This window comes from Camponotus vicinus, unplaced genomic scaffold (assembly GCF_025532165.1).
Source record: "Camponotus vicinus isolate PSW18456_S1 unplaced genomic scaffold, iyCamVici1.0 SCAF_13, whole genome shotgun sequence".
NCBI lineage: Eukaryota > Metazoa > Arthropoda > Insecta > Hymenoptera > Formicidae > Camponotus > Camponotus vicinus.
Genome location: NW_028141949.1, coordinates 7,591,136 through 7,609,307, shown reverse-complemented (window position 1 = coordinate 7,609,307; position 18,172 = coordinate 7,591,136). Strand labels below are relative to the sequence as shown.

At 30.7% G+C, this 18,172-nt stretch overlaps 3 protein-coding genes across 3 annotated transcripts; all 3 read left to right on the top strand.

Annotated features, from left to right (window-relative positions):
• The first annotated feature begins 685 nt into the window (after positions 1–685).
• LOC145964092 (odorant receptor 9a-like) lies at positions 686–3,087 on the top strand. The gene is made up of 9 exons (XM_083086497.1): positions 686–829; positions 903–1,022; positions 1,098–1,215; positions 1,596–1,857; positions 1,935–2,051; positions 2,337–2,427; positions 2,502–2,638; positions 2,838–2,970; positions 3,037–3,087. The coding sequence occupies exons 1-9, from the start codon at positions 686–688 to the stop codon at positions 3,085–3,087; spliced, it is 1,173 nt and encodes a 390-aa protein (XP_082942623.1).
• A 1,338-nt stretch (positions 3,088–4,425) lies between these two features.
• LOC145964095 (putative odorant receptor 92a) lies at positions 4,426–7,351 on the top strand. Its single transcript, XM_083086500.1, has 9 exons — positions 4,426–4,569; positions 4,646–4,765; positions 4,840–4,957; positions 5,287–5,548; positions 5,622–5,738; positions 6,571–6,661; positions 6,747–6,883; positions 7,102–7,234; positions 7,301–7,351. Exons 1-9 carry the CDS (start codon positions 4,426–4,428, stop codon positions 7,349–7,351), a joined length of 1,173 nt encoding a protein of 390 aa, XP_082942626.1.
• Positions 7,352–9,043: 1,692 nt separating this feature from the next.
• Positions 9,044–17,872, top strand: LOC145964091 (odorant receptor 9a-like). Its single transcript, XM_083086496.1, has 9 exons — positions 9,044–9,199; positions 9,546–9,665; positions 9,759–9,876; positions 10,638–10,902; positions 10,970–11,092; positions 11,244–11,334; positions 17,352–17,488; positions 17,600–17,732; positions 17,800–17,872. Exons 1-9 carry the CDS (start codon positions 9,044–9,046, stop codon positions 17,848–17,850), a joined length of 1,194 nt encoding a protein of 397 aa, XP_082942622.1. The 3' UTR covers positions 17,851–17,872.
• The last annotated feature ends 300 nt before the right edge of the window (positions 17,873–18,172 follow it).

The following is an 18,172-nucleotide window of genomic DNA, read 5'->3' as shown; positions in this document are numbered from 1 at the left end:
TATAATAAAAAAATTTTAGTTTGTCATTGATGTATATCAACTATTTTAAGGTCTCTGTTTGACAATATTTTCGAAATAATTCTTTACCTGGATTCTTTACCTTGATAGATTCATCAAACGCTTTATTTTTAACCCTTTCGTGACCAGTGGAATATATAATATATGCCCCACATGCACACTATTTTGCTTCTCCAAGTTCACTGGAACGGCAGTGTGCTAGAAACGATAAAACAGTTATTACAGTAACACAGGAAATAAAAATTAATTCTGTCACGAAAGGGTTAAGGAGATATAAGTAAATATTTTGAACTTCACTTGCAAATATCTACCGTATCACCCCTTTGATTATTCCTCGTCCTACATGTTCATTTAAATTTTATGAATGTCTTCGCTTTGTAAAGCGAAAGGTATATAATTTCATTCGCGGTCGTATTTTGCCGATTACAAAGAGTTGCGGGATTGATTGCAAAAACAATTTATTATTTATACATATGTAATGCCTTGTGCTTCGCAGAATCGCACATCCTTATATATTTTCTCGCGGTCTTCTCTACAGTGCTAGGTTCCTTTTTGAAACTATTCAAAGGACCACACGATAAATTACGCGAATAAGCGATTGAATATTCGACGAGATATTTAACCCTCTGTCACATAGTATTTTTTTTTGGTGGCTTGATAATACAAAATGTCTTTCTACGACAATCGCTATTATTACATCAATAAAATGTTACTATCTCTCGTCGGCCAATGGCCGTTTCAATCTCGAATGGAGAGTAACGTAATGCTTGTTATAACATTGTTTCTCAGTTGCAGTTTCACGTCCTTGCAGGTATTTAAAATATACCAGATAAACACGAAAGCGATACATTAGAATCGAGATTGACTGTCTGTTTCCGATATAGATTTGGGGTTTGATAGCTGGGATAAGGGATTTAAATATTATCATGGAGACTGCTTCACCATTATTTATAAGCATTCTCGTTTTCTTGAAGCTAATTAATTGTTTATGTAATAAGGATAAAGTTTGTATATTACTTTCTGTCGTGCGAAATTAATCGGGTTGTAATTTTGAATCGTGCGATTTCTTCGAGCTACAGATGAAACATCTTTTAAAACGTATCGAAGAGACCTGGAAAAGGATACAAATAGGACCAGAGAATAAAATATTGCAAAATCACGCAGAACAAAACAGAACGTTAATAATAAAATATGCATGTGAGTAATCTTTGAAGAATTTTTATGGTAATAAATAAATATATTAGAGTATTATATCAAAAGTCTATGATATTTCTTAATGTCAACTTTTTTTACTGGATATTTATATTTCAATCAAAACATTTACTACATCATCAACTAATTCTTTTCCTTTTTGTTATTTTCTCTAATGATGGTAAAAGATTGAAATATTTGAAAGTCTTCAGTTTTAATAGTTTTCGTGCTTTAGAAATTAAATTTTTTTTGTATTAGCTTTCAGTGAAAGAATTTAATGAAAAAATTCTTTTTTTCTTACATTTCTCTTTAAAATTTTTTACATTTTCTTTAAAATATCATTATTTCTGGAGCAAAATGTGGAGAAAAAAAATTACTCGTTGCAGCTACATTATATATCCTGAGTGTCCTTTATTCTACAATGCCCGTCGTCGTTAAAGCACTGCACTCGCTTTTACCTACGAATGAAACTTACACGACCAGGTTTCTATTTCGCTTGGATCATGTTCTCGACGTGGACAAGTACTTCAATCTATTGATGCTTAATGGAATCCTCGGTATACTCTTCTTAATGTCGGTGTGGATAGCTGCCGATGGTATGTTCATACTTTGCACTCAGCATGTCTGCGCATTATTCGAGGCTGTTCAGTAAGTCGAATACCGCGAATAAAATTGCAATACGCGAAAAAAGTGTCTATAAACAGAATTAAATTTCAATTAAATAGGTACAATGTGAAGCGCATACAAGGCTCGGATTTTGTTATAGACGAGCCGAATATAACGGACGATGAAGCGTATCACGTTATAATTAGTTGTATCAAATCATACAAATATGCATTAAAGTTAGTTTTAGTAACATCTTTAAACAGAAATACGTGCCGTTTAATTTAATGAGAAGTTAAAGAGAAAACATATAAAACTTCTGCATAATGTTAATTGTTTTGCTGTTTTATACATAGCTTAATTTATACGTTTTTTTTTTGTAATTATGTAATCAACTTTTACATCTTGTTTTAATTATAATTATGTATGGAGATATATATTTTTTTAATGCGAAACAAGGTTAACGAGACGTTGCATTCACTTAAATAAATCAATATATATTTGTTTCATTGTTTTATATGAAGATTTTCCGAGCTGCTCTCATCCACCTACGCAACACATTTTCTTTTTTTGCTAGGAAACGTAGTCGTAGCTGTAAGCTTCAGCGTAGCTGAGGTAATTGTTCAATAAATCTTAATTCTATTTGCATTTTCGTTCAGTACAATTAATAAAGTCGCATATTGTTTAAGTTAATAATGATGGATATTCCATTGGATGAAACTGTCCGACTCACCGCTTGTAATATCGGATTACTCTTACATATATTTTATCTAAGCTTGATGGCTCAACGAATAATTGATTATAGCGACAAATTTCAAGAAGTAATGTACGCATATAAAATAATTATTGAAATGTTGAAAAATGAGCAAATTGCATTAATTTAAAACAAATGTATGAAAGTTAAACACATTTGCGAATAACGAATTTTATACATTTATTTGCACATAAGATTTGCAAATAAATGCCACTAGTTGTTAAACAAATAGCAATAATATGAGTAATTAATCTGTGGGATGCATTAATAGTTACAGCTGTAACTGGTACAAGATTTCACAGAGATCCAAAAAACTATTGAGGTTCACGTTATTGCGAGCTTCTAAACCGTGTCAAATAAAAGCTGGCAAAATGTTCGTAATGTCAATGGAGAATTTCAGCACGGTACGTAGTATTATTTAAATAATTATTCGTCATAAAATACAACTGTTTTTGCGATATCCTTTTCAGATCATACGAGCCTGCATGTCTTATGTCGCGGTGCTCACATCATTGCAATAATAATTGTATAATAAATAATTATATAGTAGTTTTTCTAATGTGCTATAACCAAATATATTCTTCAAAAAGTTGCACATTTTATGCCGATATCAATTTATTTTTATGCAAAATACTTTTTTTAATATAATAAATAACATAAATATACATATAAGCATTTCATTACTGCAATTATCAATAATTGACATAATTGCTTAAACCAATTAACAAATTAAAACATTATAGTGTTGCGGAAGATTTTACTGTGTAAGATATGTGAACATTTTCTTAATGAATATATATATATATATATATATATATATACACACATATATATCATATTACATACACACATATACACACATAAGTGCGCTTTATTTGATAGTATTTTCACTTTCAAGTTTGACTTAATATCTTGAATGGTTGATCAAACGTTTTGAAAAGTAGCATTATGCGAAGTATTTTCTAAATTGTTAGTACATATCACAATGACAAACTAAAACTTTTTTGTTACATTAATTTTTCTCTAGAGTTACTTTAATAAAATCTTATCCTTAAATTAAGGTATTACTTCGGTTAATATATTAAATTTCTTTAAATCGATATATTATATAAAAGATTCTTAGAAAATATTATAAATTATATTAAAATTAATCATTTTAAAAATATTAATAAATTGATTGCATTCAAATGAAAAATAAAATTTATACCTATTTTAAGATGCTATAATACAATATTTTTAAATATAAAATTAAAACATAAATTAAGACAAACTTTTGCAATAATTAACATGTATTTCTTTATTTTAAATTTTCATTACGTTATCAGGAATAACTATATACGATAAAATTTACGTTCTGCATCTATATTAACTTTACATAATATTCGATAGAAAAGAATTTAGTTAATTAATTATTAATATTACAGAAAAATTCTAGACGCGATAGAATCAGAGTTTTGTATAATATTAATCAATTTGTATAATATTAAACGTTTTAAGAAGAAAAATAAACAATTTGACAAAGCTAACGTAACTATATCTCTTACCATCCCTCGTTTAAATTTTACGAACTTTGGTTACTTTCTGAAGCAAAGGATATATAACTTTATTCAACAGACATATTTCGCCAATCACAAAGAGTTGCGCGATTGATTGAGGAAAATGACTCATTATTTATACATATGTAATGCTTTGCTTCGCGATATCATGTGCATTATTATGTATTTTCTTGCGGCTTTTTCGTTATGTTAGTTTCCTTTTTGATCCAAAGAAACACACGATAAATTACGCGAATAAGCGACTGAATATTCGACGAGATATTTAACCGTCTGTATTTTCCTTTGGTGGTTTGATAATGCAAAATGTCTTTCTACGACAATCGCTACTATTACATCAATAAAACGTTACTATCTCTCATCGGCCAATGGCCGTTTCAATCTCGACTGGAAAGTAACATAATACTCGTCATTGTGTTATTTTTCACTTGCAGTCTGACTGTCTTAGAGGTGCTTAAGATCTACTAGATACATACAATAGCAATACATTAGAATTGAAACTGACTATTTGTTCCTAATACTGTAGCTTTGGGGTTTGATAGCTGGGATAGGTAATCTAAGTATTATCATGGAAATTGCTTCGCCATTACTAATAAACAGTATCATTTTCATGAAGCTAATTAATTGTTTATGCAATAAAAATAAAGTTTGTATATTACTTTCTGTCGTGCGAAGTTAATCGGTTGTAATTTTGAATCGTGCGATTTCTCCGAGCTACAGATGAAAAATCTTTTGGAGCACATCAAAGAGACCTGGAAAAGGACACAAGTAGGACCGAAGAATAAAATATTACAAAATTATGCAGAACAAAACAGAACATTAATAATAAGATATGCATGTGAGTAATCTTTGCAAGAATTTTTTTGATCATATTAAATAAATATTACAGCGATATATTGAAAGTCGATGTACGATACTTTTTAATGTCATTAGAGATATTTATATTTTAAAATGGTCATTAAATTTTTTCTATTTTGATGTTTTTTTTAAATCGTTATAAAGGAGATATTTAAATAATTAAATATTTAAATAATTAAAATAGTTTCTACTCTTAATAATCGCGCTAACAAATTGCCTTTGTATTGACCTTCAATGTATGAAAAAATTTTTTCTTTTTTTTTACTAAAATATCGTTATTTTGGAACAAGAAAAAATATCTCGTTGCAGCTATAATTTATACGTTGACTATTTTTTACACTATGATGCCTATCATTGTCAGTGGATTGTACTTACTTTTACCTACGAACGAAACCTACACGGCTAGGTATCTATTTCGCTTGGAACACATTCTCGACGTGGACAAGTACTTTAACCTATTGATGCTTTATGGATTTATCAGTGTATTCTTCATAGTATCGGTGTGGATAGCTGCTGATGGTATGTTCATACTTTGTACGCAGCATGTCTGCGCATTATTCGACAGTATACGGTAAGTCGTAAACCGAATAAAATTATAATGTGCCAAAAGAGATCCTAAACAGAATTAAATTTCTATTAAATAGGTACAATATGCAGCGCATACGAGGCTCGGATTTTGTGATGGCCGAACCAAATAGAGCAGACGATGAAGCGTATCATGTCATAATTGATTGCATCAAATCATACAGACGTGCCTTAAAGTTAGGTGACATCTTTAAATGTAGAGATACGTGCCATTTGATGCAAGAAATCGTAGAATACAGAATTTTTATGTAATATTAATTGCTTTGCTACTTTATGTGTCCAGCCTAATTTATACATGCCATCTTTGTATACACATAATACACAAATACACACACACAAAGATATATATATACAGGATGTCCCAAACCATCCGTACACCCCTTTTAAAATGAAAATAAATGGCTTTTACCAACAATCGCGAACAATTTTTAAGTAAATCCGGATCGGAAGTGAATTTTTTTAGGGGAACATAGTACTTTTTATTACAGATTCGAATTGTACGTGAAAAAATAAGAAACTTTTGTATCAAACGTTTTTTCTAAAAGTGCCTCTGTCAATCTTAAAATTAAAGTAAAATTGAGTTTCATCACAGTTACATTCAAGGTCAATTTTAAGATTGACGAAGGCACTTTCAGAAAAAAAACGTTTGATACAAAAGTTTCTTATTTTTTCACGTACAATTCGAATCTGTAATAAAAAGTACCATGTTCCCCCAAAAAAAATTCAACTTCCAATCCGGATGGCGTATTTCCGGTCGGAATCAAAAGTTGAAAATATCACCATTTGATAGAGCGTACCCGATTTACTTAAAAATTGTTCGCGATTTTTTATAAAAGCCATTTATTTTTATTTTAAAAGGAGTGTACGGATGGATCTGGGACACCCTGTATATGTATATACATATGTATATGTATATAATTTTATGTTAAACACATACAAGTTTAACAACATTTAACAATATTTAAATAAATCAAAATATTTATATATATTTCCTTATTTTACATGAAGATTTTCCGAGCTGCTTTCATCTACCTACGCAACATATTTTCTTTTTCTATTAGGAAACGTAGTAATAGCTAGTAGCTTCAGCGCGGCTGAGGTAATTTTTCGATAAATTTTACATGAAGCTTAATACTATTCGCGTTTCCATTTAGTACGATTAATAAAGCTGTGTACTGTTCAAGTTGATAATAGCGGATCTTCAATTGGATGAAATTATCAGAATCGTCTCTTGTAACATTGCATTATTGCTACATATATTTTACCTAAGCCTGATGTCTCAACGAATGACTGATCATAGCAGCAGATTTCGTGAAGTAATGTATGCATATAAAATAACTATTGAAATATCAAAAAACACACACAAGGGAATTGCGTTATTTAAAAAAAATATGAAAGTAAAATGCACTTGCTATTATGATATGCATATATTTCATAATTACTTACATACATTTATTCATATGATTTATGAATTAATGTTACTATTTGATAAATACATGATAATTGTATAAGAAATTAATTTGTGGAATGCATTAACAGTTACAGCTGCAACTGGTACAAGATTTCACTGAGATCCAAAAAACTATTGAGGTTTACGTTATTGCGAGCTTCTAAACCGTGCCAAATCAAAGCTGGCAAAATGTTCGTAATGTCAATGGAGAATTTCAGCTCGGTACGTAATATTATTTAAATAATTATTTCTCATAAAATACAACTGTTTTTGCGATATTCTTTTCAGATCATACGAGCCTGCATGTCTTATGTCGCGGTGCTCACATCATTGCAATAATAATTGTATAATATAATTATATATGATGGAGTCTTTTTAATGCGTTATAATCAAACATATTTTTTAAAAACTTGTAAATTTTATGCTGATATCAATTTATTTTTATATAAAATACGAGCTTAATACAATAGATAATATAAATATATATGTATACAAGTATTGCAATTATCAACAATTAACATAATTGCTTAAAACAAATTGTGAAGATTAATAAGCGTGAGAGTGCATGTATAATATTTTTAAACTTATTTAATAAATAAGAAATTAGAACACCGAGGTATTGGAAGATGCGCGTAAATCAAAATTTTTCACATTGAAAAAAAAATATACAGGGTGTCCTGAAACTACCGCGAGATATTTTAAAGGCAGATTCTCTGGCCAATTTAAAAACGATTTTTCCTCAGCAAAAATGTCGAGGGAGATCATTATTTTTTGCATATTCCCAATTTTTGTCATCATGTATCTTTCTAACTAAGCCTTAAATTAAAATTCTATTAAAGTAAACTCTACCTAAAATTAACTAAAGAATGTGACTTTATTAATATTTTATTCCCATAAGGCTTAGTTTGCGAAAAACTCTTTATTTTCAATCGTTTATAACTCGAAAACTATTAGTGCCGCGACATTTTCGTTGAGGTAAAATCGTTTTTAAATTGGCCAGAGAATCTGCCTTTAAAATATCTCGCGGTAGTTTCGGGACACCCTGTATATATGTCATATTGTAAAACATATCATATTACACACATACACACATAAATATTCTCCATTTGATGCTTTCGTTTCCAAGTGCACTTGATACCCTGAATGATCCATCAATGGTTTTGATTAATGCAATAAATTTGACGTACAAACTTCAAGAGTATAGTAAATAAACCAGTAAAGAAAAGAATTAAAATATAGACAAGAAATAAAAGACAAGAATTAAAATATATATTGATAAGAATAACCTGGATTTTTTATCGATTTTTTTATATTTCCGCTAAATCTGAATTTTCAGCAGTTATAATACGTACTACCAATATATTCGTGAAAATGTGAAGAGTTTTATAGCAATTGCTTTGCTCAAAATCCTGCAGGTACAATTTCAATTTTATGGGAGTATTTTTAAAATTATGAAATATTTTTACATTATTATATTATATAATCTTTCTGATCTTTCTATCTCTTATATTCATTTTATAATAAATTAGTAATAAATTCAAAAATACTACGTCCGTTTGTAAATCAAGTGCATTTTGTGAGAAGCTATCTCCTCAGGAATATCAGGTTCTCGAAAATATAAAATTTGTCATAAATTCTTTAACGAAAACGTGATTTGAATAAACACATGACTGAATCGCGATACTATCATAAGGAACTATATAAATTGAACAATTTTTCGATAACGACAAAAAAGAATAAAGGAGAGAATATTCTTATTACAAAGTATAGATGCAAACTATAAGATGTCACTGACTCTCTAAAATCAATCGCGACATAAACATCAGAGATATATTGGTACAATGAATATTCGATCGCGCCTAAGTCTTTCATCATTCTAGCAAGGGTAATCAGTCCTGTAAATATCTGCAATTTCTCGTGACTATATATTTCACGGACTATGTCTACTTTATTCCCTTTGAGAGAATTTTTGATTAGATTAAAATTTACGGACGATATCGGCAATACAGCAGTCGTAATCGAGCGGTGAAAATGGATACACCAAATAATATCTTTCAGTCTCGACAATACAAATACAATCGTATATTACTTTCATTACTGGGGCAATGGCCCTTTCAAAAGAAAAGAGACAGGTGGATTGTCTTTCTTGCCGTGTCATTTATTGGCATAACGCAGTTCATCTCTCAGGTACAATCGCATATTGCGATTTTTACATTATTTTTGTCGATTTAAAAAAAAATATATATATATATATATTTATTTATTTATTTATTTATTTATTATATTTATTTTTTATTATATGTATATTTTTTTAATATATATATTTTTTTAGTATCTCTTCTTTTTTTGAAAATTCATATCCTTAATAATATATGTTAATAATATATCTTTGAAAATATATATCCTTAATATAAAACTATTAATTATATAAAATTACATTTTTAAAAACAAGAGAGAAATATAAACATATCTGTAAAATATAAAAATATTGAGGATTATTATTAACGATGTTTTTATCTGGCTTAAATTCAAGATACTCGCTTTAGTGACGTTACACGGTGATCTAGATGCAACACTCGAATGCGTAGCACCGCTTTTAGTAAATTGCCTTTGCGTCGTTAAATTAACAAATTTGTTTTGCAATATGAAGGGGGTATGTAGAAGATCTCGCGATATATTGTTCTCGATAGTTACATATAATATATATACAATTACATTATTAAAGAAAGGATATTTCAAGCCGTAGATCAAGATACTTCTTATGCACATACAAGGAGATTGGCAATCGTGGAACATTGACAGCGAATTTAAAATTTTGTATAGATTCGCCGAAAGTGGAAGAAGCATTACAATCGGTTATGCCAGTAAGAAATAATAATAACTACTAATTTTGCTACATATTAAAATCAGATGGTAGAAATTAATAGTGATAAAAAAAGTTTAGATAATAGTTATATTAAATAGTTATATTAATAATATATTTCGTGGTATATGCAGTTAGCACACACAATTTAGATATTTATTAAAAATTCTTTTAATAATATTTGTCTATATTTAAAAAAAAATATATATATATATATATTTATTTATTTATTTATTTATTTATTATATTTATTTTTTATTATATGTATATTTTTCTAATATATATATTTTTTTAGTATCTCTTCTTTTTTTGAAAATTCATATCCTTAATAATATATCTTAATAATATATCTTTGAAAATATATATCCTTAATATAAAACTATTAATTATATAAAATTACATTTTTAAAAACAAGAGAGAAATATAAACATATCTGTAAAATATAAAAATATTATTTTTTATTATATGTATATTTTTCTAATATATATATTTTTTTAGTATCTCTTCTTTTTTTGAAAATTCATATCCTTAATAATATATCTTAATAATATATCTTTGAAAATATATATCCTTAATATAAAACTATTAATTATATAAAATTACATTTTTAAAAACAAGAGAGAAATATAAATATATTTATTTATTGAATTTGTTTTTTTTTATTAAAATCATTAAGTAGCAGATTAAGTATTCAAACTTAATTTCAAACATTCAAAATTTTTTCAAATATAATTCTTCTAAATAATAATGCATGGAGTTTAGGTGGCATGTGTGCTTTCGGCAGCCTATTCCCGTTCTTGGCAATAATTCCGAAGATAATTGGCAAAAATGTAACTTCCAACTATTCGACGCGGCCAGTAGGATTTCCATATCATGTCGAATATTTCGTAGATCTCGATAAGTATTATTATCCCGTGCTGATTCATAATTATTTAGCCACCGCCATTCGACTCACTATCATAGTCGCATCCGATACTTGCGTGATTATTTTGGTTCAACATTGTTGTGCATTGTTTTCAATCATCAGGTATGATATAAACGATATAAACGAATTTGATCAAAATGAAAGAAATTTATAGTCTTCGTTTCATTAGATATCGTATGGAACATATACGAAAGGTCGTTAAAGAAGACAAGCAATTCGTTTTTCTCGAGGAAGATGATAAGGTTTACAAGAATTTCATATATTGCATTCGAAAACACGAGGATGCCATACAGTTAGTACTCATATATATGTTTATATAATTGCATGAAAAACAATCGTAACTTTTTATTTAAATATTATAACATTAAAGAATAAGGAGGGGAGGGGGGCGGGCTGAGGAGACAAATTTATCAAATTTGCTAAATATTTTCTTTTTTAATAAGATTCGCGAATTGCTTGGAGGCTATTTACAAACAGGCGCTCTTTGTGGAAGTCGGTTTGATTGTATCAATGATGAGCTTATCAGCTCTACAGGTTTGTATTAAATATATGTATACAGGGTGTCTGATAACTTTTTGCAATCCCGAAGCAGGGATGCAAGATCTTCTCCGCAAGCAACATGCCACGCGTAGTGGAAAGGGTAACGGAGATGTGAGCGTAAGCGTACGTGTGAGCTCGGCGCTTCGGCGAGCTTCGGATAGAAGAAGAGGACAGAATACAGTTTTCTGTCTCTTTCTTACCAAGCAGGCAACGAAAGCGACGAGCGACGCGCGACGCGGGATGCTGCTCGCTCTTCGATATCTCAATATGTTTCTCTCTCACAGCTTTTCTTTATGTTTTATATTTTTGTTACAAATATATATAAATATGTACATACATAAACGTATAATATATTTATAATATATATATTACATATATATACACACACATACACACACGTTTTGTAATATATTAAATGTAATTAATTTTTTTATATATTTAAAATATGAAATTAAGAAAAATAATGAGTGCCGACTTTCCACACCATCCATGAGGTATCACCAATGGCGCGTTAGGTTTTTTATGTGGACCTTCGCCTGGAGCCCTATTATACCACATTGCATTATTTTGTCATTTACAAGTATGGTGTCTGTTATACAGACAAAATATTTTTTATACTTTAGTTTATTCAAGTATCTGGGTGTCTGTTATACAGACAGACACACACACACACACACACACACACACACACACACAAGATGTTTTTTATATTCTTGCTTTTACAAATATGGTGTCTGTTATACAGACAAGATATATTTTATATTCTTGCTTCTTACAAGTATGGTGTCTGTTAGACAGACAAGATGTTTTTTACAAGCGTAATGTCTTTAATAAATTTATTATTGAGATGAGGGGCCAGCTATGTCAGTATCTGCAGCATGTATCCTTAAAATACTTTTACTTTTCTTAGCAGCGGGAGCATATAATTTGTCCGTTGACGTAAGAGATAAATGCTTTTTGTCAATTTTCATTTTTATAGCTGTTTTGCCCCTCGTTTTTAATGCCGATTTAAATACACAAATAGCATTAACAGTAGTTGACGAAAACTTGTTACGGTTTTTCGTTTTTAAATTATTTAAAAAAGAAAACATTCTTTCTGGATCGGCATTTGAATTTGGAAGAGATCTTATAGTACTTATAACATTTGTTAAATTAGGATATTTAGTAAAATTATTGTGTCGATTTTGTAAAATTTTTTTCCACATGCTGTCGAAATTTAATTTAGAAAAGCTTTGTTTTTCTTCCATTGTAAAATCTAATGGTAAAGCAATCCATCCTTTTTTTAAACCATTTTCATCAAAACCGCAATAGTTTTAGCTATAAAAGAAACATCATTGAATGATGTTTCTCTATTATTATCAAATAAAGTTATGTATGGTCAAAAAACTTGTAACTTTGATAAAAACATATTATTTATAGGTAATCTTTTACGAATTTCTTCCGCAGCAGTCACATAAAATGTTAAACAGTTCTCTTGAACAATTCTAACTATGTTTATGTGACCTTTAAGTGTTAATTCGTTTAGATATTCTTCACATTCTGATCTCAAAATAATTTCATTTATAACTTTTTGATTTTCTTTTAGTGAGAATATAATATTTGTAGAAAATGGTTTTAAATATTTTTCTTTTAAAAAATTTCGACAGATTTGGAAAAGAAAGTTTCTAGATTTTGGATGTAATAAATGAATCCTTGTTTCTAATGCTTGAAAGAATGCATTAAATGCATTAAAGAAATTTAAAACGTATTTTAAAAACAGGAAATAAGCTTTCATCTCTACGTTGTCCATCATAGACAATAGATATTCTCCAGAATTTGTTTTTTCACTTACATTCAGTAAGTAGGTAGTTCCTTTCTTACCATTTCAGTAAGAAAGTATTTAATTGTATCCCAAGATTCAAGAAGCCTTTCGATGCATAAATAATGCGAAAGCCAGCGTGTATCACATAATTTCAATATTTTGCGATTTGTTTCTTGGAAACACTCACAAAATTCCCGAAAAATAGCTGTACGTTTTGGACTGCTATTGAGATAAGTAGCAATTTTTTTTAGAAATTCCTCGCAATATGCAGGCATTTTAGAACAAGCAGCATGCGCTGCTAATGCAGAAGAATGGCATGGGCATGAAAATGTTAATAAATGTGGACATATTTCTTCCAATTTTTTTTTAAACGATAAATGTTTTTCTGTCATAACAGATGCATTATCGCATGATAAGGCTACGATATTTAAAAACGGTATCTGTAATTTCCACATTTCACATTTAAATGCCTCAAACAACTTTTCTGCGCTTGAATCTTTGGCACCAATATCGATTAATTTAACTAATTGTGAGTGAATATCTAATGTCTCTGGATCAACGTATCGAACAAGAAAAGTCATCCATTTATTATTTGTTACATCAGATGTTTCGTCAATAAAAATTGTAAATTTTGTATTTTTAAGCTTATTGACGACACGATCTGTTTCGACCGGGCACAAAACATTTGTAATAATGTTTTTACATTTTGTTCGGCTCATGCTCATGCTTTTTAACACATTAGGATCTTCTCCTATACGTTGAAAAAAACTGAGGATTTCTTTTACAGTTTGATGCGAAATATTTTTATCAGCAATTAATGCAGCATACCGAATTTCTGCTATTTTCTTTCGCTCTTCAAACGACAAAAGTGAATCATCTACTACGTTTACATTTTCGTTCGTATTCTTTGTTTCTGTTTTAATTTTACATATGTTTATGTGCTTTCTATATGTGCTTTGGATTCTGCGTGACAATAAATTTTCGACAAATCCTAACCATGGATTTATCACAAAATGAACAAAAAAATAAATTTACGTCATGTGACACTTTGCGTAGCCATGGCTTAAATAATTCAATATCTAGCCATTGTTTTTTAAATTTACATTTTTCTGATGTTTTTTTATCTGAATTGTTATTATCAGTATTTAAAGATGAAGTATTTTCTTTAATATTATTTTTATGACTCACAGAATTCGCATGTCTCAAAACATGTGTATTGCACGAAATATTTTTATTACATATTGTACAATGATACAAGCTCTCATCAAAAGATACTTTGCGTATCCAACAACATCATGCAATCGGCATTGCATCCATCGAGTGAGATACCAACATCGCTCTGGAGTCGCATATCACTGTGTTAAAAAGCAGCATTAGGTGTGAGGTCTGGATAGCTCAGTGGTCTAGAGCAGAGCTGTCCACGTTTTGCACTTTTCGGCCGATTTCCGTGAGTCAACGCCTATCACCCCCTCCTTACGTCTCGAGACCTTAGCAACTAGCCATCTAACAACCGTAACCAAGACGCGCGGTCTTGGTTACGGTTGTTAGATGGCTCGTTGCTAAGGTCTCGAGACGTAAGGAGGGGGCAATAGGCGTTGACTCACGGAAATCGGCCGAAAAGTGCAAAACGTGGACAGCTCTGGTCTAGAGCAGTTGCCCGGAAAGCGAAAGACTCGGGTTCGATTCCCGATCCAGCCACTTGCGCCTCACATATTTTTCTAGTCTGCGAATATTGTTTTCTAGCAATTATTCGTTAGGCTGAAAAATGTGTGAATGCTCTCTTCACAGGATATGCGTCAATGCCGTTGCCACGGATGGATTCTGTCGCTCGTTGATCAAATGGGCGTAAAGACACGTCCGACCTCCTCCCACATACATCCCTATCTTTCTCTGGACATTTCTCCAACATTTAATTCGCTCATCATTGAGCCAGTACTCTGAAAAGCTTCGCTTAGATTTTTTTTTAATTCATCGCACATTTTTATGAAATAAAAAATAGGCAGAAACAAAGAATTAAAGAAGAGTGAATAAAAGAAGATAAAGAGTCAAAAGGATAAAGATATATAGAAATTTTAAATAATTACTCACAATCGGGATCGTGATAGTCTCTTGAACACCAAGGTTTCACAAGGCACGTATATAAACAAATGAACAAATGCCGAGTGTGCCTCATTCTTAGTACACGAAAGGACGGCGATAAACGGATTTGGACTGAACGTCAACATAATGGCTCGTAAGTAAATCATTATATATTTGTACACGGTAAAAAACATTTTGTATTTCTGTAGATTTTTCTTGTGTAGAAATTTTTGTGTTAAATTTTTAACATACTCTTATGTTAATGTAACATATTGTCGTTGTGTTATTTTGACTTTTCTGCATTGAATTAATATTCACCGTTTCTAAGAGTTAAAACAACACAATAACGTTCAAATGTTACATTTTTGTGTTAATTTTTTACATATTACTTGTGTTATTTATTTACATATTTGCCTTCTGTTAAATTAACATTAAAATTAGAGTGAATAAATTGGGACATGTTAAATTTAACACAAAATGTTTTACTGTATAAAAAAATACTAAGAAACTCATCTTTTTAATTTTTCTAAATTTTAGAGGAAATCAATGCAGAAATGGGCGTGCTCGCTCTCCAAGAGCCAAATATGCAGCAACAGCAGCAGCAACAACAGCAGCAGCCGCCGCAGCCGCCGCAGCCATCGCAGCCGCTGCAGTCGCCGCAGCAGCAAAATAGTATATTATTTTTTTATATATTTAAATTATATTTTATCAAATTATATATATATATATATATATATATATATATATATATGCATTATTATAATTTATTAATTTTTTTCAGAAAATAATCCAAAAAAAAAGAGGAGGCGGCCAGTCCCGTGCCCGGTGGTATGCCCGGCGGAACCAGGGCACCAGGGGCGGATGGGGCGTCGCCCGAAATAATCGAGGCAGGGGAGGCGGACGAGGCCGAAGAGGCGGCCGAGGCCGAGGAGGCGACCGAGGCCGAGGAGGCGACCGAGGCCGAGGAGGCGGCCGAGGTCGAGGAGGCCCGACCATTATTAAAAATTACTATTATTATTAAATTATAAATTATATTAAATATTTTCATAATTATTAAATAACTAACAAAAAATAATTCAGGGAGTATTTATTTTTACTTTCCCATACTTTCTTCCTTTATCCTTTTTTCCTCCTAAAATATATTATAAAACAATGTGGTATAATAGGGCTTCAGGCGAAGGTCCACATAAAAAACCTAACGCGCCATTGGTGATACCTCATGGGTGGTGTGGAAAGTCGGCACTCATTATTTTTCTTAATTTCATATTTTAAATATATAAAAAAATTAATTATATATAATATATTACAAAACGTTTGTGTATGTGTGTGTATATATACGTAATATATATATTATAAATATATTATACGTTTATGTATGTACATATTTATATATATTTGTAACAAAAATATAAAACATAAAGAAAAGCTGTGAGAGAGAAACATATTGAGATATCGAAGAGCGAGCAGCGTCCCACGTCGCGCGTCGCTCGTCGCTTTCGTGCCTGCTTGGTAAGAAAGAGACAGAAAACTGTATTCTCCTCTTCTTCTATCCGAAGCTCGCCGAAGCGCCGAGCTCACACGTACGCTTACGCTCACATCTCCGTTACCCTCTCCACTACGCGTGGCATGTTGCTTGTGGAGAAGATCTTGCATCCCTGTCCCGAAGTGTGAAGGTAGATTAGCTTAAATTAAGAAGAAAGGTCCTCTACTGTTTTGCGATATTCGCAATAATTAACGAAAAATTAATTAAAGAAGTTCAACCAATCCGTGCAAGTATAAGCGCGCGGCGAGAAAGGCCGTCCTACTGTAACTTGATACAAGGCGCTCGACGAAGTGGTGGGCAGAGCTTACTCACTAAATATAACGCTGAAACGCCGCGCGCCTAGTATCAAGTTACAGTGGGACGATCTTTCTCACCGCGCGCTTATCCTCGCACGGATTGGCTGATCTTTTTTAATTAACTTTTCGTTAATTATTGCGAATATCGCAAAACAGTAGAGGATCTTTTTTTTTAATTTAAGCTAATGTACCTTCACACTTCGGGATTGCAAGAAGTTATCAGACACCCTGTATAAATCCGCGCAATTTTGTGAATTTATTTATTAAATTCCATCCGTTTCGAAACATATAGGCGACCAATGATACCCTCACACCACAGGTCGCTGTTCGACATGGCGGATATATAATGGCTCAATTAATACACTTATTTACTGTATGTTGGTTAGGGCAACAAATAATCGATCATAGCGATCATGTATATACAGCAATGTAAGCCGGAATATAGATTTTCTGTCTACTAAATTTTTTAAGATGCAAATTATAAATATATAATAATGTAACAGAAGTAAATCACAATATTAATAAAATTTTTAACATTAGTTATCGAGGCGAATGGTATGAATCATCATCCAAGTCTAAAAAACTTTTAAACATGATAATGTTGAGGAGCATCTCACCTTGTACATTGACTGTTGGAAAAATCATGGTCCTTTCTCTTCCCAGTTTCAGCGCGGTAAGAGATATCATGATTTACTTTATATAATGATCTTCCTTTTAACAAAAATACTTTCTTTTTCCAGGTCGTACGTGCATCTGCTTCGTATTTTACAGTCCTACAATCTGTACAGTAAAGTATAAAATTTTGAAAATTTCTTTTCTGAAAGGTGTAAAATTGTCGATGTAAAAATATGTATAATACTCTGTTATTTAAATGATGATAAATAAAGTGCTACTCACATTTATGATAAAATAACCGAAGAATATTAATATATGCGTGTATCTTATTATTTTGATAAAACATTACCATGTTTCTAACGCTAGATTTCTAAGATAATAATTATGATTCAATGAAATATAGTCATAGTTGTGATGCGTTGAACTCGACAATATACCGATAATACCAAAATTCTTATTACAAAATGTAAGTACGGCCTATAACTAGAGGCGTGCAAA